This window comes from Lynx canadensis, chromosome D4 (genome assembly GCF_007474595.2).
Source record: "Lynx canadensis isolate LIC74 chromosome D4, mLynCan4.pri.v2, whole genome shotgun sequence".
NCBI lineage: Eukaryota > Metazoa > Chordata > Mammalia > Carnivora > Felidae > Lynx > Lynx canadensis.
Genome location: NC_044315.2, coordinates 242,421 through 267,144, shown reverse-complemented (window position 1 = coordinate 267,144; position 24,724 = coordinate 242,421). Strand labels below are relative to the sequence as shown.

General features: G+C 37.5%; 1 protein-coding gene across 3 annotated transcripts in view; it reads right to left on the bottom strand.

Annotated features, from left to right (window-relative positions):
• Positions 1-24,724, bottom strand: part of MFSD14B (major facilitator superfamily domain containing 14B) — a 74,862-nt gene that overhangs the window by 37,726 nt on the left and 12,412 nt on the right. For all 3 annotated transcript variants that reach the window (XM_030292665.1, XM_030292664.1, XM_030292663.2), the window contains exon 2: positions 8,579-8,674. In XM_030292665.1, the coding sequence (XP_030148525.1) occupies positions 8,579-8,674 (96 nt within the window). The remainder of the gene's footprint in view (positions 1-8,578; positions 8,675-24,724) is intronic.

The following is a 24,724-nucleotide window of genomic DNA, read 5'->3' as shown; positions in this document are numbered from 1 at the left end:
AGTATCAAAAAGCCAAGAAATAACAAGTGTTGGTAAGGATGTGGAGAAAAAGGAAACCTTCATGCACTGTTGGTGGGATTGTAAATTTGTGGAGCCATTATGGAAAAGAGTATGGAGGATCCTCAAAAATTAAAAATAGAATTACCATATGAACCAGTAATTCCACTCCTGGGTATTTACCTAAAGAAAACAAAAACACTAATTCAAAAAGATATATGCACCCCTATGTTGACTGAAGCATTATTTATAATAGCCAAGACATGGAAGCAATTTAAGTTTCCATTAATATATGAATGGATAAAGAAGATGTGTACACAATGTAACATTACTTTGCCAGTTATAAAATAAAGAAGTCCCAGGGATGTACAATATAGGGAACTTAGCAAGACTATAACTTTGTATGGTGACAGATGGTAACTATCATGGTGGTGAGCATTTTGCAATGTATAGAATTGTCAAATCACAATGTTGTACACCTGAAACTAATATGATATTATACTGTATTTCAATTAAAAATAAAAATAAAAAAAGTCACACACACACAGGGGAATATTACTCAGCCATTAAAAAAAGGAAGGAGGGGTGCCTGGGTGGCTAAGTCGGTTGAGTGCCCAACTTCGGCTCAAGTCATGATCTTACAGCTCGTGAGGTCAAGACCCCCCGTTGGGCTCTATGCCGACAGATCAGAGCCTGGAGCCTGCTTCGAGTTCTGTGTCTCCCTCTCTCTCTGCCCCTCCCCCAATCACACTCTGTCTCTCTCTCAAATTCAACATTAAAAAAAAAAAAAAGAAAAAAAGGAAGGAAATTCTCTCATTTGAGACAACATCAATGGACCCTGAGGGCATTTTGCTAAGAGAAATAAGTGAAAGACAAATATCAATTGATCTCACTTTTATGTGGAAGCAAACAAAACAAACAAGTTTATAATACAGAGAACAGACTGGTAGTTGCCAGAGGCAGGGGATGAAGGGTGAAATGGATGAAGCTTCCAGTTATAAAATAAATTTATATCAAAACTGAGTGGGATTTATGCAAGGGTAGCCTAATATTCAAAATCAATATAACTAACCACAATACCCAAATAAGGGGGAAAATCTAATTATTATCTGGTTATACGCAGAAAGTTCACTTGTTAAAATTTAACACCCATTCAGGGTAACAACTCTAAGCAAAATCAGAACAGAGGTGAACTTCCTTTCTCTGATAAAGACTATCTACAAAAACAAATCTACAGCAAATATCACATTTAATGGTAAATTTTAGATCACTTTCCACCAAAGAGCATCTAGGAGATAAGGACGTCCACTACTGCGACTGCTTCTATTCAACACTGTACTGGATGTCACAGTAAGGCAATAAGAAAGGAAAAAAAAAAAAAAGGACTGGAAGGAGTTAACTGTCACTATTCACAAAATATGTGAATATGTATATAAAAATCTACAGATAAACACTTAGGATTAATGAGTGAATTTAGCAAAATCACTAGACACAAGGTGAAAACAAAAACAAATTGTTTTATATACCAACATAATAGAAAATTAAACCTTTAAAACTATACCATTTATTTATTGTTTTTAAATTTATTTTAATGTTATTTATTTTTGAGACAGAGACAGAGCACAAGCAGGGGAGGGGCAGACAGAGAGGGAGACACAGAATCCGAAGCAGGCTCCAAGCTCTGAGCTGTCAGCACAGAGCCCGATGCGGGCTCAAACTGACGAGCTGTGAGATCATGACCTGAGTTGAAGTGGGACACTCAACTGACTGAGCCAGCCAGGTGCCCCTAAAACTGTACCATTTATAAACACCATCAAATACCTAGGAATAAATCAGGTGAAAAATCTCTGCACTAAGAGAAAATATTACTCAAATTTTAAAGACTAGATATAAAGATGATATACCATGTAGAAGACTCAATATTATAAAGATCAGTTCTCCAATTAATCCAACCTCAGTGTAATCAATCAAAATTCCCATCAAGTTACTGTGTGAATACTGAAGAGTTGATTATAAAATGTATATAGATATATAAAAGGCCTACAATAGCGAAGGCAATCTTGAGGAAGAAGAAACAAGCTATAGAAGTTACAAAAGATAGCAAGATATTGCTACAGAAATCAACACAGCCTGGTATGGACACAGGACAATAGAGTAAGATATATAAATAGAATATAAAACTCAGAAACAAATCCATATGTATTTGGTTGACTGGTTTATGACAAAGTTGACACAGTGGGGAGAGGGAGATTTTTTTCAATAAATGATGCTGGTTCAACTATGCATTATTCATATGGAATCAAAAGGAACCTATAAAAAGGACCCCTACAAAACACAGTGACTTATTTCTAGATGGATGGCAGATCTATGTGTGAAAAAGAAACCAATAAAACTTTGGGGAAGAAGGTTTCTTAAACAAGACTTTAAGAAAGCGCTAACCTTAAGGGGAAAAATTAATAATCTGAACTGCATAAACTAAAGCCTGGCTAGCTGCAAGGGTAAATCAGTAAAATTACTCTGGAAAACTTTTGGCAGTACATATATACTGAAGTTGAAAGAAACCCTGCAATTTTACTCTTAAGTATATATTACAAGAAATGTGTACACACAATCATCAAAAGACTTTTACAAGAAATATCACGACAGCAATATATGTAAGAGGCAAAGACTGGAAACCCAAATGTTCATCAACCGAACAGATTTCAGTGATCTGATAAAAGGATTCACAGGACTCAGGAGTGGTTATATTCACAGTGACAATTGCTCACTCCATTTATTTCTTCGCCTCTCAGTATTTGACACTATTGTTCACTATTTAACTGTTCTCTTTACTCAGCTGGATTTTCTTTTTACCTCTTTGTACTTTCTTCTTCTTCTTTTTTAAAGTTTATTTATTTATTTTGAGAGAGAGAGAGCGCACAAGGAGGGGAGGGGCAGAGAGAGAGAGAGAGAGAGAGAGAGAGAGAGAGAGAGAGAGAGAGAGGACATTTTAGCAAAAGGATGCAGCTCAGAACTGCAAACTCACTGTTTTTGCCTAAAGTTCAGTAATTGAATGAATCAATGCTTCTTGGTTTGTTGTATGTGTTTGAATTCCAGAGCACTGAAATGTCTGTTTGACTGTTCTGTCCAATTTTATTAGAAGATAATTTGCTGACCTCCTTATACCATCATGTCAAAAGTCTGACAGTAACTTTTGGAAGAAAAAAAGATAAAACCTGAACACTGCTTCAGAGACCTGTGTGACATTATTAACATAAAAGTGTGTGATAAAAGTCCCCAAACAAAAGGACAGAGGAGGCAACAACAATACTTGAAGAAACAATGGCCAAAAAATTCCCAAGTTTGATTAAAAATATTAATTCATAGACCCTATCAGCTAAATAAACCCCAAGTAAAAGTAACACAAAGAGATCCACACTTAGACACCTTAATGCACAAATTATTAAAAGACAAAGAGAAAAATCTCTAGGCAGAGAAAAGAAAAAAAATGAAAATGAATTCACCACATACAGTAGGGACTGATAAATTATTCTGTAAAGGGACATATAGTACATAGGAAATATTTCAGGGTACATGGTCTGTGTTGCAACTCTGCCATTGCAGCACCAAAGCAGCCACATTCAATGGGCACTACTGAGGTCCAACAAATTTTTATTTAAGGATGCTTCTACCTGAATTTCATATCAATTTCATATCTTCTTTCAACTGTTTCCAAATGTTTACATTTTACATTTAAAAATGTAAAAATTGGGGCACCTGGGTGGCTCCATCAATAAAACATCATCCAACTCTAGATTTCAGCTCAGGTCATCTTACAGTTGTGAGATGAGGCCCTATGTCGGGCTCTGCCCTGAGTCTGCTTAAGATTCTCCCTGTCCCCAGGGGCGCCTGGGTGGCTTAGTCGGTTGAGCGTCTGACTTCAGCTCAGGTCATGATCTCACGGTTCATGGGTTCGAGCCCCACGTCCGGCTCTGTGCTGACAGCTTGGAGCCTGGAACCTGCTTCGGATTCTGTGTCTCCCTCTCTCTCTCTGCTCCTGCCCCACTCATGCTGTCTCTCTCTCTCTCTCTCTCTCTCAAAAATAAACATTAAAAAAAAAATTTTGATTCTCCCTCTCCTGTTCCCTGCTCATGCTCACTCTCGCTCTCAAAAAAAAAAAAAAAAAAAAAAAAAAAAAAAAAAAAGTAAAAACCATTCTTAGCACACAGATCACATAAAAACAGGCAGTAAGCCAGGTTAGGCCTGTAGGCCATACTTTACAGACCCTGACTGAAGGGAAAGAACAATACTTAGGAAGAGCTGACTTCCTATCAGATAAAATGGATGCCAGAAGGCAACGTAATGATATAAGTGCTAAAAAACCTATGAAAAAAATCAGCATGTTTTATGTATCAAATTTTAAGAAAGGAGACCCACCAACTGTTATACTTCCATGTCAACTCTTCTTATAATTGTACCAAAGTTGGAAATCAGCACTGCTTTTTTTTAAGCATTCAAAAGTTTACTGATATAAACAGACTATAACATACACCCAGAGCACACAGGAGAGAAATAAACGCCAAGCAAAAGTCAGTACATCTGCTTAGTTAAGTCTCATTATATCACAACACTCAGCTGTGCAAGAGAAAAGAGAGATTTAACACACTGTGATCATATAAACACTTTTACTGAATGCCACTTATCTCATTTTAATAATTATAAGGCGCAAAGAGGGAAAATTCTGGGTACTTGGTCAAAAAACCATTAGAAAACTATCAAAACTATAAGATGGACCTGAACCCCCAGATTCCAGGAAGCAAGACAGTCTCCATGTGACTAAAGCTAGAACTTGACTTCCTTTTACGGGGAGAGCAAAGCACCCATGTACTATGCTCCAAATGCCCCAACAGTCCCATCCCATTTTATCCACCTCAGTTCCCAAAAGGAAATGATTAAGTGAAGGAAAAGAAGGGCTGGACTGAAGAGGAAATAAGAGGGAGACAAGACAGAATACATGGTTTGTTGAATAAATGAGCACATATTTTGACAGTAAGGACAGGAAACCGAATGTGGCAGCAAAGTGTTTAAAGGGCACTCTCTGATTATTAGATCACCATATGGAGAGGATGGTGTGGGGGAATACTGTATTCTTGAATCTCTAGCTTGCAAAAGAAAATCTGCAAATTCCAAGAATAGAATTTTCCACTCACAGGGACGAGTATTAAGTGTATCTTTATTGAAATAGTGCTCTATTTAAGTATGTCTGAAGATGTTTATGTTAGTTTAATCAGATAACTTTATTTGCAATAAAAAGAGATTAGGCCCTCCAAGAGGATGCACATTTTGAATAGAGGGTAGAGTGTAAGTCAGGGACGTAAAGAGTCATTTTTATGTACAAACTACTGCTATTAGAAGGTTAAGCCAATGTGTGAGGTCAACTTCACAAATCTGCTTCAGTGTATTAGGGGCTGAGAACTTTCTGATGGTATTTAATAAACTACAGTTGTACTCTAGGACATGGCTACAAGTGACAGGCAACAAATCTCACATAGAAAATGACTAAGAAAGAGTAAATTGTTCTCTACTACCTCAGACAGAGGGCTCCTACTGGTGCTAAAATGCAAACAGTCAGATTGGACAAAATATTAGTATGTAGGTACTGTTCTGTATCTCCAAATCGTTCCCTCAGACGACTTCTGTTCTATATCTCCAAATCCTTCCCTCAGATGACTTCTCGCCCAATGGAAACAGGACAGAGTGCTGTCCACTAGTTACAGAATAGAACCAACCCTAGGGGTGCCTGGGTGGCTCAGTTGGTTAAGCGTCTGACTTCGGCTCAGGTCATGATATCACAGTCTGTGAGTTTGAGCCCCGCATCGGACTCTGTGCTGACAGCTCAGAGTCTGGAACCTGCTTCAGATTCTGTGTCTCCCTCTCTCTCTGCCCCTCCCCTGCTCAAGCTCTGTCTCTCAAAAATGGATAAATGTTAAAAAAAAAAACACTTTTTTTAGAATGGAACCCACACACGAACCGTCATCCTAACAGTTACATCATGGTGGGTGACAGATGCAAGATGCCAAGAACTAGTTATCTGACAACAGTGAACCCAACATAAAGATGATAAACAAACTGCTGCGATGAAATAAACCCTAATTTTGTTCCTTCCTCATCAAACAACCTAACATTATCAGTTCTCTGTCCAACCAGAAAAGGCAGAAAGTGGAGGGAAATGCCAGAGGAAAAAAAAATCTTTTTTCCCCCAAAAGGAAGAGGGAACCAGCCCCGCAACATCAGAACAAAAACAGATGTAGCAAACTATGGTGTAAAGGCTGGGGAAGACAGGACAGTAAAGGACATTTAGCCTTACTTGACTCCAAGAGCTCAGAAAAAGAGAATGAACCCATCTACTAACTCAGCAACACTTCTATGAAGTGTGTCAGAGTGATGCTAGCAACTCTCTATTCCACACACATGAATGTTTATTTTAACCAAATCTTTGCAAGCACCAAAACCGGCTCGAAACTGGAAAGAGGCGGTAAAGCAGCATTTTAGCTGGCTTCGAAGGCTGCATTCCAAGGTCTAACAAGGACAAAGAACCACCAGGAAAATTATCTGCACTGGGCAGTAAGAAGAAAAGCACATCAGTCTTTGGGATACATTAAAATTAACTAACTAGGGGTGGCTGGGTGGCTCAGCTGGTTAAGCGTCTGACTTCAGCTCAGGTCATGATCTCACAGTTCATGAGTTTGAGCACCACATTAGGCTGTCTGCTGTCAGCATGTCAGCACAGAGCCCACTTCGGATCCTGTCTCCCTCTCTCTCTGCCCCTCCCCTGCTCATGATCTCTCTCTCTCTCAAAAATAAATAAACATTAAAAATAACAAATAAAATAAAATAATTAATTGAAATTAAAACAGATCTGACAATCTGTTGTAGGGCCAAAAAGGTTCCCAAGGATTTGAACTGTCTGGAAGGTGGTTTTAGAATTCCTAACAAGGCCTCAAAAGTATCCCAAGTATTCTTCATTTCACTCTGAAGTCTTACTAGAGAATGATTATAGGATTAACTCTATATTGAGAAACCTGCTGAACCACTACAGATTTCTGGCTGCATCAGAAAAATACTTTTCAAAACTCTTAACAAAGAAGCTGAGGGGGACAGGCAGTCAGAGAGCTAGGACCAAAAATAACATAGTTCAGGGGCACCTGGGCGGCTCAGTCGGTTGAGCATCCAACTTCGGCTCAGGCCATGATCTCATGGCTCGTGGGTTCGAGCCTCATGTCAGGCTCTGTGCTGACAGCTCAGAGCCTGGGCCTGCTTCAGATTCTGTGTGTGTGTCTCTCTCTCTCTGCCCCTGCACACGTTCTGTCTTTCTCTGTCTCTCAAAAATAAACATTGGAAAAAAAAATTTTTTTTAATAACATAATTCCTTCAAATGAGTGGCCTGGCATGTCTATATTCACATTAAAAACAGGTCTCAAAGAAACAATCCCTTGAGGACACACATGTGTGCCTACAATGCATATATTTATTATTCAAAGAAAACATCTACTAAGCACCGTGTCAAAGGCAGCCCAATGATGAACACAGCAGGCTCATGAAACTTAAAATGGGGGACCCCCATTAACTAATAACCATTACCTTCTGTAATAAAGCGTTAGGAAGGAAAAGGCAGTGCAACAAGACAGAATAAAACAAGTTTAAAAACAGGCAATCTTTTAAGTCGACTGTTCCATCCAAGTAGTAATTTTAATTAATCAAATTTTATTTTAATGCACCAAAAGAATTAAAAATTTAAAAACCACACAGCAAAGTCCTACATAAGGCTAACAGCCACCCTGTAAAGTTAGCTATTTGCCAAACCTATTTTGGGAACAAAGTTTACCTGTATACAAAGGGATTCTTTGGTTAAGGCAAAATGTTAACTGGGAAGAGTTAACCACCAATGAGTTTTAAAGAACAATTTAAGACAAATGAAATTTAAGGCCAATTTTAAACTATCCTTTTTTCAATTTTAAAATGTATTTATTAGAATTATTAGCGATAAAGCACCTAAAATCTACATGCCACGTTTTCTTTAGCATCTCCCTTCCCTCTATCCACACTATACATCAAATATCCAGAAATTGAATGCAGCCTCTGCAAAGAAATGGCAATAGGTAAGCTAGCTACCAAAAATGAAAATCTGTACATTCTTACAATTATCACTTGTGTTACAAGGTACTCACCAATCTATTTACTATGTTCTTAGTCAGAGGCCATTACATCCAAAGTCAGTTATAAACTTTGACAAAGTTTTGTGATAAGTTCCTCTAGTGCAGCTTAATGATCTTCCTAAATGCAGACAGTTCACTCACAGCACTTCCAAGATTCTGGTTCAGTGGGAATGCCTGGTTACTTAACAATATTTAATGAGTAGCCCAGGTGTTTTGTTGCAGGTAGTTCACAGTCTACACAGTGGAAACAACCCAGCAGAATAAGCAGTCTTAAATCATTGTCAAATCTACTCTCAAACACATAGCTAGACATACAACCCTGAGGATATGTGCTTAAGAACCTCTCTTTTGCTTTCAAAAAAACCAACTTCTTCAGCAATACTTACAGTTAACATTGGAGTTGTCAACAAGCCCCACGCAAAGAATTCTAGGAAGATGACAATAGCAGCATGGTATACACTTGGTCGGCCAAAGCCCTGTAGCTAAAAAAGGAAGAAAGTTATTATGAAAACTAGTAAACATATGTAAGAAATCCATTACCCTAATATATCTAACACAAAAAAAGTGCTACACAAAATAAACTTAAAACCTACCTATATTGTGTAAGATAAAACTTCATTCTGCGGTATGCCTGATTCCTTCATCTTGCCTCATCACAGAAAATGCCAAGGTTAAAAAGTTTTTACTCGTCTCATCAATGCAAATAACTGAGTTCTGGCTGAGAACCAACTGGGGCTTTAAGAGACTGAGGTTCCAGGACCTGACAATTCTGTCTCGTACTAATTACGTGTTCCTCCGCAACGTGGCTGCTCTAACCTAAAGTTTCCCTAGCTATGTAATGACATGTGGGTACGTGGGTCTCTTACTCAAGAGTTTCCAGGGCAGCACAGATGATTTAAATGATGGCGGGCAGAGGAAGAACAATAAGGAAAACACAGTCCATACCACAGTGTCAAAATCCAGCTTTCGGTGTCTATTGCGTTTTAAGACTGTGCCTGTTTTCCTAATTTTCTGCAGTTTGTGACTTCTGCAGACAAAATCTAAATTCTCTTCAATTTAATGTTCTTTGACTTTGTGACATCCTCACTAGAAGATTAGGTGCCTTGCTACTGTTTGGTAGTAACTAGAAGTGATGCTTGCAAAAGACTCTATAAAATCCACACTATTCCTATGTTTATATCTTTAATTCTTTAAAAGGTAAAAGTATATCCACATGGTTTAAATGCAATCTAATCATAAGGAAATGATCAGACAAATTCAGATCGTGGGACATTATACAAGACAATGTGGGACATTATATAAGACAACATTATATAAGACAAAATGTCCATGTCAATGGGCCCCCTGGGCGGCTCAGTTGGTTAAGCATCCAACTCTTGATTTCAGCTCAAGTTGTGATCTCTGGGTTCATGAGACTGAGCCCACATCGGGCATTGCACTGATAGCACGGAGCCTGCTTGGGATTTTCTCTCCTCCCTCTTCTCTCTGCCCCTCCCCCACTGGCTCATGTGTGCATGCGTGTGCGTGCACTCTCTCTCAAAAGAAACTAAAAAAAAAAAAAAAAGTCAATGTCATAAAAGACAAAAAATAAAGGCAGGGAGATTCATACACATTGAAGGAGGTAAGAGCTGCAACAACCAAATGTGGGATCCTGGACTGGATCCTGGATGAAAAGAGAACAAAAGAATAAAATGTGAATTTGGACTACATATTAGATAATAGTATGGGTGGTTCTTGATGTCCACACCTTATTATCAAATGGCTTAGCCAAACAAACAAAAAAATTGTACATACATACTTCCTAAAGCAAATGTTACAAAATGTTAACTGCTAAATTTAGACGAAGGGAATAGAATTTCAATGTTTTTGGAGTTTTGGGAATTTTCAGAGCCAAGAACAATTGTTATTAAAAATTCAAACTTAGGGGCGCCTCAGTGGCTCAGCCTCACTCTTGATTTTGGCTCAGGTCATGATCTCATGGTTCATGGGATTGAGCCCCACATCAGGCTCTGTGTTGTCAGCGCAGAGCCTGCTACGGATCCTCTGTCACCCTCTCTCTGCCCAGCCCCCGCTCTTGTTCTCTCTCTCAAAAATAAACATTAAAAAAAATTTCACACTTGTAAATTTCTCAATTTTTTTTCAACGTCCAAAAGTAAGTACTTTTAAATGTCATTAAATAAGACATTTGCAAAAACAGAAAACATCTTACCAAGTTTAAAAGAAAAAGTATTTCCTCCTCCCCCAAAACCAAAAGGCCTTGAACATAACCATCAAAAAGCACTATTTTGCAGCTGTCCTTTACGAACAGAAGAATGAATGGAAATGGAAGCAACTGTTCAGCCTCTACCTGTGGCTAAGCCTTCTGAGACTCTCTGTGACTGAGAGACTGAGAGAGTCTCTGAGACTCTATTCCTGCTGCTGGAGACAGAAACCTTGCCATTACCCTTGGCTCTACCCACACAGTCCTCCATCTAATTCCACCACCTCTAGCACAGATTACAAAGTAGCTTTCCAACCCTGTTCCCTCACCCACTGCACAGCAGCCAGGGATCCATTCAAATGTAAATCAGATCCTGGGAACTCCTCTGCTCCAGGGCCTTCAGTCCCCCATCCCACTGGTCCAACAAGGTCTCCCACCTTTCTATCCCCTTGTTATGCTGTTTTCTAGAGTATTCCAACAAACCGTAGGATTCATTTTTATCTACCTCCCATGGAATGGTAATTTAAATGCTATGAAGGATGTATCCCAAATAGCCCTCCTCTCACCCAACTACAGCAAGAGTAAGCACTCCACAACATACATGAGAGGGAAGAAGGATTTCTTCTCTGATCTTTTAAACAGCAAAACCCGGGGTGCCTAGCTAGCTCAGTCAGTTAAGCCTCCGCTTCGGCTCAGGTCATGATCTTGCAGTTGGTGAGTTTGAGCCCCACGTCGGGCTCCTTGTTGACAGCTCGGAGCCTGCTTTGGATGCTGTGCCCCCCCCCCCCACCAAGTTCCCCCTTTCTGTCCCTCCCCCACTTGTGCTCTATCTCAAAAATAAACATTAAAAAAAATAAAAATAAATAATAAACAGCAAAACCCAAAATGCAGAAAAAGTTTTGAAACAGATGACCCAGTTTCTTCAACAAGGAAATGGTATGGGCAAGAGAAAAAGAAAAAGGAGGGAGAACTATGTTAGTACATAGATTGAAAGAAATTTCAGAAATATTAACCAAAAGCAATATGTGGGGCTTTGGGTTTTGACTCAAACTAGCTGGAAAAAAAGACAATTCTGAGACAATCATGGAAATTCGAAAACAGACTATTAGCTGACAATAAAGAATTATACTCCTTGTAATAATGGTATTGAAGTAAGGCATGTTTTTAAAAGATCTTTCTTTCTTAGAGATACATACTAATGTGTGTGTATGTTTGTGAAACGTGAGTATGTTTGGAATCTGTTTTAAAATTTATAGAAAAAATGTGGAACTGGTGGCAAAAATAAATTTTAAAGAAGTAAATTAGACGGTATTTCCCAATAATTTCTAATTATTTGGGTGAAAATTCTGATAGTCACCACCCAACACTACAAAGCAATTGCTTCCAGTGGGTGAGTCTGTCAACAGATAGCCCAAACATTCCTTTTGAATCATTCATTTTAATCATTAAGCATCACACATACAAGAATCTCAAAAAACTCTGGAAACAGGGGAAACTGTTTCCTAAGAAACATAGGAAGGCAACCCTGTTTCTTGTTTGCAGTTTCTGTGGTTTGGTGATTTCACAAGCAATGGAGATCTATTTGTGGAGACCACTGGGATAGAGATCCATGTGGCTGCAATGCTGACTAAACATAAAGACAGATAGACACCTTAATCTGTGTGCTGTATCTTCAGGATATTATGCTATTTTAACAACCTGCAAAAAAACAGACAACCTACCTTTTTGTTTATATATTGTATGTTTAGATGTATCAATTAGAAATTGTTCAAACACCTCTTCTAAAATGCCAACACTTTCTTATTCTCACTTCTACATAAATTAGTTGAACTATCATTCATCCCTTAGTCAATACCAGTGACACATCAGAGAAAGGGAGGGTAACAGGCAGGCCTTGGTATGGTGGGAACTAAGTGTGGGCAACTGGATATAAGAAGGTGACAAAAATAAATCTGCCTTCCTTCCAATTCTTCCTAAGCTCTTGGTGGTCAGTATGCTGATGAAAAACCTATCAGAAGTTTCTTCCTTAAATTGTATGAGCGAATCAGAAAGATTTTAACAAAACTTAACTGCCTGTATCCAGTTGAGCCTGATCTAGTGCAGTCTCCCTGGATCAGTTCAATGTCTACTCTCTCCATTGCCCCTTTATACATCAGTATGGAACACGGACATGTTTAGATGACGAGCATATGGTGATGTCTTTACACACTGGTATTACCATCTTTCCCGCAAATGACTGCAATGGCCTCTTAACCCTATCTTGACTTCTCTTCCCTGCCTTTTCCAAATCTTTCTTGGTGCCACACTTATGTCATCCTATTATACCTGTGGAAATAGGTATATACCTCAGCAAAAAGTGAGCTGCAAATTCCTCTCATCCCTGGACACATCATTTTTTGCAATGTGACTGTGCTGCCTCTGCCATCAAAAGGTAGTCTATTTCTTCACTTCCCTGGGTCTGGGCTGGCTTAACGACTTGCTCTAACCAACAGATGTCAGGTGAAGTGTCAACATGGGCTTCTGAACCGAGGCCTCCAAGACCACATGGAATTGCCTTCTAGGCACAGGAGGATGAAAGTGTCTGAAGCCCTCTCTACTGAGCCACCTAGACCAACTGGTGAACAGCATCACCACCTGGACGACATAGGAGAAAGGCAATCTTAGTTCACTCAAACCCATCAAGCCTGCAGGTGACTACGAAGCGGGAGTCACTCCAAGCAAATCCAGTGAAGAAGCCCAAGATGACCTAATCCAAAGAATTGTCATTAATTGTTGTGGTTTTAAAGCCACTAAATTTGGGGTTAGTTTCTTATGTAGTGATCATTAACTGATTCAGCACCCCCCTTGACCTCATGATTAAGTTTTAAACTCTTAAGACTTTCTTGGGATCCCTTTTGTAGCTATCCAATCTCATCCCTCAGTCCACCCATAACTGTGAAAATCAATAAACGGAAATCCCTCTAAAATTGAGCCAGTAAGCCCTTGCTCCAGGATGCAAACCTCAGTGGGTTCCTTTTTTACGGTAGTGATGATTTGCCTAGCATACTGAAGTTAGCCTATAAGTGAATAAAAGGCATGGTCCCCAGCATTCTGTTTAAAAGACCGGTCACAGGAACCAGTAAGCAATGAATATATATATATTTTTAACTTGAGGAGTTAACATTGTATTGCTTGAGACTCAGTCCTGTTAAGCCTACTGTAATTCTCTCCTAAAGAGAGGTAACTAGAGGTTTAAAGTCAGTCTGGCTACAGAGAAGTTTGTAACTAGTCATCAAAACAAAACACTGCAAAACAAGTATTCCCTGGGATTTCATGCAAAATGGGACACAGAAACCAACGAATAAATCACTACATACATATCCCTAAAAGTTAGCAATGCGCTTAGATACAAAGAAACAAAATATCAAACTCATGAAAGCCAGTACTGAAAGAACTACATACTTGGACTTAGCATTTCTCTTCCACCTAATGTGGTCTTTTGGCATCGTTTTTTAATGGAACATACGTACTTTTTTTGTAAGAAATTACAACTGTTAGTTACACTGACACATGAATGTTGTAAAGCCTTACAATAAGGGAATATACATGTTCTATTCTCCTTAGGTATTCACAATGTTAGAAATCTGTCATATATTTATTTACATGTATATTCATGAGTAAAAACATACTTTTACATAACTGGTAACAGAATATACAGGTTACCTTTTTTAACCTTTATTTCTCTCCATGTCACTGCATCCAAACCCTCATTCTTTATAACAGCTACACAGTATTCTACTGCCTGAATGTACCCATCATTTTAACCATTCCACTACTGATGCTTATCTATGGAGTTTCCACTTTTTTTTTTTAAGGCAGGGAGGGAGAGAGGGAGAGAGTTATCGTAAGGAGGCTCTGCACCCAGGTGCCCCGAGAGTTTCCACTTTTTTAATGTTGTTGCAATTAATTATTTTTATTTTTAAATAATTTAAAACCTATCAAAAGGCTGCAAAACCAGTACAAAGTTCTGGTATACCCTTTACCCAACTTTTCCAAATGTTAATGTCTTCTATAACTATGGTACAATTATCCAAACCTAGAAGTTAACATTGCTATACTACTGTAGCTAATTTACATACGTTATTTGAATGTCACCCTTTTTCCCACTAACGTTTTATTTTTCCTGATTTAGGATCTAATCCTGGATTTCACACTGCAATTCGTTCTCATGTTTCCTTGTGCTCTTCCAATCTGAGATAGTGAGTAAGGCTTTTATTTTTTACTTTCGTATTCTTGACACTGTTGAGGACTACTGCTATCCTCTTTACAAGTTATTTTGTAGAATGTCCTTCAATTTGAATTTGTTTAATGCTCTCATTAGACTGATAATAAGCATTTTTAACTTTTTATTGGGCTATAGTTCACGTCCCATTAAAATCACTGTTTTCAACTGTACAATTCAGCATTTTTTTGTTATATTCACAAGGTTGTAAAATTATCACCACTATCTTATTCTGAAATTCGATATTTAGGTGATTTTTCATTACCCCAAAAAGAAACCCCATATCTATTAGCAGTCATTCCCCATTCTCTCCTCACCCCATTTCCTGGCAAGGACTAATACTTTTTGTCTCTACAGATTTGCCTGTTTTGGAATAAAAAATAAATGGAATTCATAAATGGAATCATAGAACATGTAGCCTGTTGTGCCTTGCTTCCTCTATTTAGCATGTTTTCAGGAATCATCCATGTTCATCATTCAATTTTATGGCTGAATAATACTGCATTATATGGACATATTGCTACCTGTTTATTCATCAGTTAACAGACACTTAGGTTGTTTCTAAGTTTGGCTATTATGAATAATGCTGCTAAAAATGTTGAGGTACAATTTTTTGTATGAACATATGTTTCTAATTTCCTTCGCTATGTACCTAGGAATGAAACTGTTGAGACAATATCCTTTTATATATACAACAATGTAGCATTCCGGGATAAATTCCTATGAGTGGAACTGGAGGGCCAAAGTTACACACATTTTAATTTATAATCAGTAAGAACCAAGTGTAATTAAAAAGCTGTGAGTGAAAAGATTTCAATTTACTATTGCAGCTCATCAATTGATTTCTTCAACATATAAAATGTTTCTTAAAAAAAAAATCAAGATGGGGCACTTGGGTGGCTCAGTCAGTAAAGTGTCCAACTTCGGCTCAGGTCATGATCTCGCGGTTTGTGAGTTTGAGCCCCGCACTGGGCTCTGTGCTGACAGCTCAGAGCCTGGAGTCTGCTTCAGATTCTGTGTCTCCCCCTCTCTCTGCCCCTCCCATGCTCATGCTCTGTCTCTCTCTCTCAATAATAAATAAACGTTAAAAAAAAAAAAAAATCAAGACGAACAACCCAACAAAAAACAGGCAAGAGATATGAACAGATAGAAATAGTATCAAACAGCCCTTCAACAACTTCATTCATAGTAAGAAAAATGCAAAAATCAAGCTATGCTCAGATTCTTATCAGAATCACAGAATTTCAGAAATTTGAGAATATGATTTTACACTGCTAATGGGGATGAGAAATAGTACAATGTCTCAATATCTAGCCAAATTACTTACATATTTATCCTCTGAAGAAACAACTCCACAAAGACAATATGGCAAAAATATGAAGTCTCACATGCACTAGGCTATGGAAGCACTATCATAACCAAAAAGCAAGGGGGTGGGGGGGCGGTGGGAGACTGTTCATTCAGTACTGGCAAAACAGACTACTTTAAATCCACACACTAGAGTATTGTACTGTGGCAAAAATATCTCTACATACTACTTTGGAGCAATGCCTAGGATATGCTAAGTAAAACAAAATAAAACAAAACAAAAGCAAGTACAGAATAGTATGTAATTTATAGGCACTTTTTTTTTTTTTTGCCAGAGAGGAACAAAGAATATGAATACCTATCACACACATTTATTTGCTTATATTAAACAAAACACAAGATGTTAAGAAAAATAAGCATTCATGCAGTTACATACAGGAAGGAGAAAAGGGAGTGAAAGCCACAGGATGAAGTTAGATTTCATACATTGTTTCATGTTTAACTTTGGAACCAGGTAATGCTTTAGCTAACTGTAAAACAAAATTATATCCGAATTAAATACGTCATCCTACCTATATATCAAGTTGTGGTTTGGTTATTTTAAAACACAGAATTTGAATGAGCACCTTTAGAAGTTATATTCTAAGAGTAAAAAGTAATCATGCTGGTAGTGATGAATTGTTTTTACCTTCTGAAACTTTCAAATGTAAACGGTGGAATACAGCGAATAAGTCACAATGCTACGGTCAATAGGAACCAAGATTATCACCATAAAAGAAAGATACAAGTATCAAATCAGAGAAGTAAAAACCTGAAATTTGAAATTTGGTTTTAAGAAAACAACATACATTATGATACACATTACCTTAATGAAAAAGTTAGGATTTTCTAGTTCTGGCCACTGAAGACAGAAAAAATGAGCAACCCAATAGGAATGAACACTCCCTAGGCCCAGGATTGTGGTCTTCAACTATCAGTTCCCACTAAAAGAAAACAGGACTTGTTAGACAAACAGCTGACACCAGGTTTGTGGCAAAAAATATCACTGATTCTGGAACATATCTTGCCAAAAGCAAAGATGTTACTAAAGACTACAGTCATATCAAAAGGATTCAGGCACCAACCTGAAGGAACTCCCACTGGGCAAAGACTGAGTAAAAAGAGTAATATCTATCATTGACTGAAACAGATCATATATGTTCAAATTTACAAGTCCATTCATCTTTGGAGGATGCCAGAAAACCAAGCCATCATTCTGAAAACTGGTAAATGAGGAGGGGGGAAAAAAGGGAAGCATTCCTTCTGCTTTTTGTGTATCTTAGAATAACCAAATATTTGACTAGGAAAAGCTCTTCTTTTTTAAGAATTTTAATAACGGACAAAGGAATGATTAATTTAAAATCCTGCCACTTTCTAAGCCTCACTGAAATAGTCAACTAGATAACAAGCATTAATGCCTGTTAAAACAATTAGGTTAAAAGCTGATAAGGCATTTTATAAGGGAATGATTAAGCTGACAATACCTAAAACCTCATCATTACAACATCACAAAGAGAGTTATTTGCTGCGTGATGTGTTACACAAGAAATAAACCACATATAAAGTATTCTTCCCAAAATGAAATAAAACAAACAGAAAGCTTGGATTCAATTTAGCTGATATGTAAGGACCAGTTTATAGAAAATGCAGGTGAAATAAGCTTGGCCTTGTGTGTTTTTAACTGTTAAGGTTAGGATGATGAATACAGGGTAGTATTCATAACAAAATATAAGGAAACTAAAAAGCTTCAAAGAGGTTGTCAAAAAAACTATTTAAAGAGTGACTTGTATCATTACCAGTGTTTGAGAATACCTGTCTCCCCATATCCTAAGACTACAAGTAATTTTTAAATATTTGCTAATTAGAGGGGCGCCTAGGTGGTGGCTCAGTTGGTTGAACGTCTCAGTTGGTTCAGCTCAGGTCATGATCTCACACTCCATGAGTTCAAGTCCTGCGTTGGGCTCTGTGCTGACAGCTCAAAGCCTGGAGCCTGCTTCAGATTCTGTGTCTCCCTTTCTCTCTGCCCCTCCCCTGCTCATGCTCTGTCTCTCTCTGTCTCAAAAATAAATAAAAACATTAAAACAATTTTTTTTAATATTTGCTAATTAGATATTTTAATGGTTATATCATTTTATTTTGTATTTCCCTGATTACAAGTGAAATACTACTTCTTCCCTATGGTTCTTAGAAAGTTGTATTTCTTTGTCTACAAATTGTTCATTTTGCATACTTTTCATTAGAGAATGTAATTTTCCATATTGATGTATAGGACTTCTTTATAGAAAATACCAAAGATATTTACATTATATAACATTAAATCATTCATTCTCCCTTACCTGCTGGCACCCATACCCTTAAAAACTAAAAGGCACAGACAATTCAACAGTAATAACTGGAGATTTCCATACCTACTTCTAACAAGGATAGAACAATTAGAAGATCAACAATGAAGTAAAAATTTTAGCAACACCACACTAACTAGACCTAACATTTATTGAGAACTCTACCCAACTAGAGCAGTACATTCTTCTCATGTGTACAGAGAAATACCATAAAACAAGTCTAAATAAACTCAAAAGACTGAAATCATACAAACTATGTTATCTTGACCACAATGTAATGAAACTAGAAATTAGTAACATAAAGAAATTTAGAAAATTGGCAAATATCTGGATATTAACATACACCTAAATAAACCATAGGTCAAATAAGAAATCATAAGTCACAAAACTTTCATATGAACAAAAATGAAAATATATCAAAGTTTGCTGAATGCAGATGAAGCAATGCTTAGAGGGAAGTTTATGGCCGTAAATGCCCGATTATTTAAAAAAATACATATATATATCTGAAATCAGTAACTTAACTTTTCACTGTAAGGAAATAGAAAAGCAAGAAAAAAGAAAAAATAAAGGGTTAGAGCAGAAATAAATGCAATACTGAGTAGAAGAGCAAAAAATGTCAAAAATCAATAAAAGTCAATTTATGAAACTATCAAAAAATTAACAAATCTTGGGGCATCTGGGCAGCTCAGTTGGTTAAGCTTCCAACTTCGGCTCAGGTCATGAACTCACGGTTTCTGAGTTCCAGCCCCGTGTTGGGCTCTATGCTGATAGCTCGGAGCCTGGAGCCTGCTTCGGATTCTGTGTCTCTGTCACCCTCTGTTCCTCCCCCACTCGTGCTCTGTTTCTATCTCTCTCTCAAAAATAAATAAAGATTAAAAAAAAACTTAAAAAGAAAATTAACAAATCTTTAGTGAAAAAGAGGTTATATTAGTGAAAGAGTACTACGGGCAACTATAAGCCAATGGACTGGATAAACTAGGTGAGATGGACAAATTCCTAGAAATACACAATCTACCAAGACTAAGTCATGAAGAAACAGAACATCTGAACATATCCAGAACTAGTATTCAATAAGTGATCAAAAACCTTCTGCCAAAGAAAAGCCCTGGACCTCATGGCTTCATTGGTAAATTCTACCAAACATTTAAAGAAGAATTAACATCATTCACTCTGGAAGTCTTCTCAAAAATGAAGAGGAGGGAACACTTCCTAACACAGTCTATGAATGAAGCATTTACCTGTACCAAAGAAAAAGACACAAGAAAAGGCAACTGCAGATTAATTTTCCTTATGGTTTTGATGCAAAAATCCTTAACAAAATACAGTAAAACCTTGGATTGTGAGTAACTTGCTCTGCAAGTGTTCCACAAGACAAGCTAACACTTCTAATAAATTTTAACTTGATAAAGGAATGATGTCTTGCAATAGAAGTATATGACACCGAACATCACATGATCACAACTGAGCCAATAGTTCTCCTCTGTGTGTGTGTGTGTGTGTGTGTGTGTGTGTGTGTGTGTGTGTGTGTCTCTCTCTCTCTCTCTCTGCAGGATTGTGGGGGAGTGTCTCCCATGCTCAGATGCTCATGCTCCATCTCAGGCCGTGGTGTTTGGCAGAGATCAGTGATTTTTCAGAATGTTGGAAGGTGCCCAAACCGGCACTGGTGTATTTTTTTGCCACTTCAAAGCACCTATCGATAGTTCTTTGCTTTTCCATTACGAGAGTGAGCTTAGAAATGCTTTGCTTCATTCTAGGTCAGGCTGCCTGCAGATATAGACCCTTTCCTCTGCTGCCTTATTGCCAGTTACAATATATACATGACAAGAATTTATTAATACCGTACTGTCATCAACATCTGTGCGAGTGTATAAAATGGCCCTCATGCGGAAAAAGATTCCAATGAGCCAGTGGATAGCAGTGATTCCGTCAGTGATAATGAAAGTCGTTCTACACAATAACTCTCCTCTCTTGTCTCCCTCACACCAGCTACTAAGGTCTTCAAAGGTAAGTGCAGATGAATTTATTTTTCTTTATATTTTGTACTTTATTATTCTGTATTATATTACAGCATTGTAACCATTTTTATATGAATATTTTTGGGTTGTGGAATGAATTATCTGCATTCCCATTATTTCTAATGGGGAAATTCGCTTTGATAAACATGTGCTTTGAATTATAAGCATGTTTCTGGAACGAATTATGCTTACAAACCAAGGTTTTAGTGTAGTAGCAAACTAAATTCAGCAGCTTGTTAAAGGGGATCTAACACCATGGCCAAGTAAGATTTATTCCTGGAATATAAGAACAGTTCACAATGAAAATCAATCAGCAGGACACACCACTTTGAAAAGAAGGAGGTTGGGGGATACACGATCATCTCCACTGATGCAGAAAAAGCACTTGACAAAATTAATAGCTTTTCATGATTAAAAAAAAATCTTAAGGATAGAAGGAAATTACCTCAATATAATAAATGGCACATATGAAAAATCTACACCTAACATCACAGTCAATAGTGAAAGGCTGAAAAAACTTTTCCTTTAAGATCAGGAACAAGAAAAAGATGCCTGCTTTTAACACTTTTATTTAACATAGTATTGGGAGTTCTAGCCAGAGTAATTACATAAGGAAAAAAAAATCCAAACTGGAAAAGAAAAAGTAAAATCATTTGTTTGCAGATGCCATCATCTTACATATAGAAAACCCTAAAGGTTCCACAAAAACACTTTAGAGCTAATAAGTGAATTCAGCAAAATTGCAGGACAAAAAATTCAACGTGCAAAAATCAGCTGCATTTGTATACACTAACAATGAAAATTACAAAACTACTCTTTTGGGATGCCTGGGTGGCTCAGTGGGTTAAGCATCTGACTCTATTTCAGCTCAGGTCATGATCTCACAATTGTGATCATGATCTCACGGTGGTGAAACTGAGCCCCACATTGGGCTCTGCACTTGGCATGGAGCCTTCTTGAGATTCTTCCTCTTCCTCTGCCCCTCCCCTGCTTGCATATGCTCGCCTGCTCTCTTTCTCAAAAAACAAACCCAATTCTTTTTACAACAGCATCAAAAAGAATAAGTTCTCAGGAAAAATGAACCAAGTAGGCAAAAACTTTAACACTGAAAACTACAAAACACTGCAGATAAGAATTAAGAAGGCAAAAATAAATGGAAAGACCTTCTATGTTCAAGAATCAGGAAATTCAACGTTGTCTAGATGTCGAAACTGCCCTAAATGATCATGGATTAAGTGTCATTCCTACTTAAGTGCCATGACCTTTTTTGCAAAAATAAGAAATCCATTCTAAAATTTATATGGAGGAAGGTGGGTGGGGGATGGGCTAGATAAGTAATGGGTATTAGGAGGGCATTGTTATGATGACCCCTGGGTACTGTATGTAAGTGATGAATACTGGATTCTACTCCTGAAACCAATTTTGTACTTTGTTTTTAAGCTAGAATGTAAATAAAAACTTGGAAAAAAAATTCATATGGAATCTCAAGTGACCCTGACAAGTCAAAACAGTTTAAAAAACAAAAACAAAACAAAACAAAAACAAAACTGGGGCACCTGGGTGGCTGAGCTGGTTAAGCGTCTGACTATTTCAGGTCAGGTCATGATCTCTCAGTTCGTAGGATTGAGCCCCATGTCAGGCTCTGCACTGGCAGCACAGAGCCTGCTTGGGATTCTCTCCCTGCCCTCTCTCTCTGCTGCTCCCCTGCTCACTCACTCTCTCTCTCAAATAAACATTTAAAAAACCCCAAAAAACTGCAGTACTCACATTTCCTGCTTTCAAAGCACACTACAAAGCTAATCAAAACAGTATGGCATTCAGGCACCCAAATGGCTCAGCTGAGCACCCAATTCTTTTTTCTTTTTTTTAATTTTGTTTATTTACGAGAGAGAGACACAGAGAGAGAGATAGCGAACAAGCACAGGCAGGGAAGGGGCAGAGAGGGAGAAAGAGAATCAGAAGCAGGCTCCAGGCTCTAAGCTGTCAGCATGCAGGGGTGAACCCATGAACCACAAGATCATGACCTGAGTTGAAGTCAGATGCTCAACCAACTGAGCCACCCAGGTGCCCCAAGCACCCAACTCTTGATTTCAGCTTAGGTTGTGATCCCAGGGTCGTGGGATCAAGCCCCACATCAGGTTCCATGCTTAAAATTCTCTCTCCCCCTTGGCTCCTTTCCCCACTCACACTCTCTCACTCTCTAAAATATGAATGAATAAATGTTAAAAAAAAAAAAACCAGGGCAGTACTGGCATAAAAACAAAGACCAATGGGATATAATAATAGAGTCCAGAAGTAAACACTTGTATAATGGCCAAATGATTTGCAACAAGAGTGCTAAGACCATTCAGTGGAAAAAGAATAGTCCCTTCGATGCAGGGTCCTGGGAACACTGGATATTCACATGCAAAATAATGAAGCTGGACCTTTTACCTCACTTCATGTACAAAAAATTAATTCAAAATGAATCAAAGCCCTAAACATAAAAGCTACCAACTATAAAACTCTTAGAAGATAACACAGGAGGAAAACCTCATGACAATGGACCTGACAATGATTTTCTGAACATGACACCAAAAAAAAAACAAAAACAAAAAACAAAAAACAGGCAACAAAAGAAAAAATAGATAATCTGACTTGATCAAAAAGAGAAACTTTTGCGCGTCAAAGGGCATTATCAACAGAGTGAAGAGGCAACCCACAGAATGCAAGAAAATATTTGCAAATCACCTATCTGGTAAGGAATTATTATACACACAGAAGCATGCACGCACATACGTATAAACTCCTAAAGTTCAAGTACCAAAAAAACAAACTGATTTAAAAATCTGCAAAGGACAAAAAATTACATGAAAAGATGCTCCATATCATTTATCATTAGGGAAATGCAAAGCTAAACAATACTGAGATATTATCTTGTGCTCAATAGGATGGCTACAATTAAAAAGAAAAAAAATTAAAAACCTGAAAATAACAAGTGTTGGCAAGGATGTAAACTTGTGCACTTTTGTGGCAATGTAAAATGGTATAGCCAATGTGAAAACACTATGGGAGTTCCTAAAAAAAATTAAAAATACAATTACCAAATATCCAGTAATTCACTTCTGGCTATATACCCAAAAGAAATGAAAGCAGGGTCTCAAGGAGATATCTGTACACCCGTTATTCACAATTCCAAATATTCACAATAGCCAAAAGGTGATGGATTATTATACAGCCCTGAAAAGGGAATTCTGACAACTGCTACAACACAGCTAAATGTTGACAGCATTACGCTAAGTGAAATAAGCCAGTCGTACAAGGACAAATACTGTATGATTCTGTTATATGAGATTTAGAGAGAAAGAAAGTACAATGGTGGTTGCCAGGGACTAGGTGGAGAGAGGGAAATGATGAGTTATTTTTTAATGGGTACAGAGTTCAGTTTCAATGATGAAAAGTTCTGGAGATGGACAATGGTACTGGTTGTCCAACAATGTTAATATACAAATACCACTGAACTACACACTTAAAAATGACTAAAATGTTGAATTTTATGTTATGTGTATTTTACAATTAGAAAAAAAAAAAAGGAACTCAAAATAGATCACAGACCTAAAAGTAAGGTCCCTTAGTTTCATCATGAGTTTGTATATACAGCACTAACCGCACCATCCATGCAAGAAAAACTTGGCACGCTGGACTCCATTAAAACTAAAAACTTGTGCTCTGTGAAAGACACTGCTGAAAGAATGAAAAGACAAGCCACAGAGTGGACGAAAGTATTTACAAACTCGTATCTGATCAGGGACTTGAATCAAGAACTCTTTCAATTCACCTATAAAATGACAAGTAACACAATTTAAAAATGGGCAAAGGACCTGTATAAACATTTCTCTGAAGAAAATAAAGAATTGGTCAATAAACACATGAAAAGATGTTCAACATCCTTAGCCACTAGGGAAATGCATATCAAAACCATAGTGACATACCACTTCAGACCCACTAGAATGGATGTAATAAAAAAATATTAACAAGTACTGGTGAGGATTTAAATAGGAACCCTCATACACAACTGTTGGGAATATAAACTGGTACCCCACTATGGAAAATAGTTTGGCATTTCCTCAAGATGTTAAACAGAGTTACCATATAACCTAGCAATTGTACTCCAATACCCAAGACAACTGAAAATATATGTATACAGAAACCTGTAAACAAATGTTCACAGCAACATTATTCATAGTAACCAAATGTAGGAACAACCCAGATGTCTACCAAGTGATGAATGGATAATCAAAAAGTGGTATATCCATACAATGCAATATTAATCACCTATAAAAAGGAATAAAGTATAAATTTATGCTACAACATGGATAACTTGG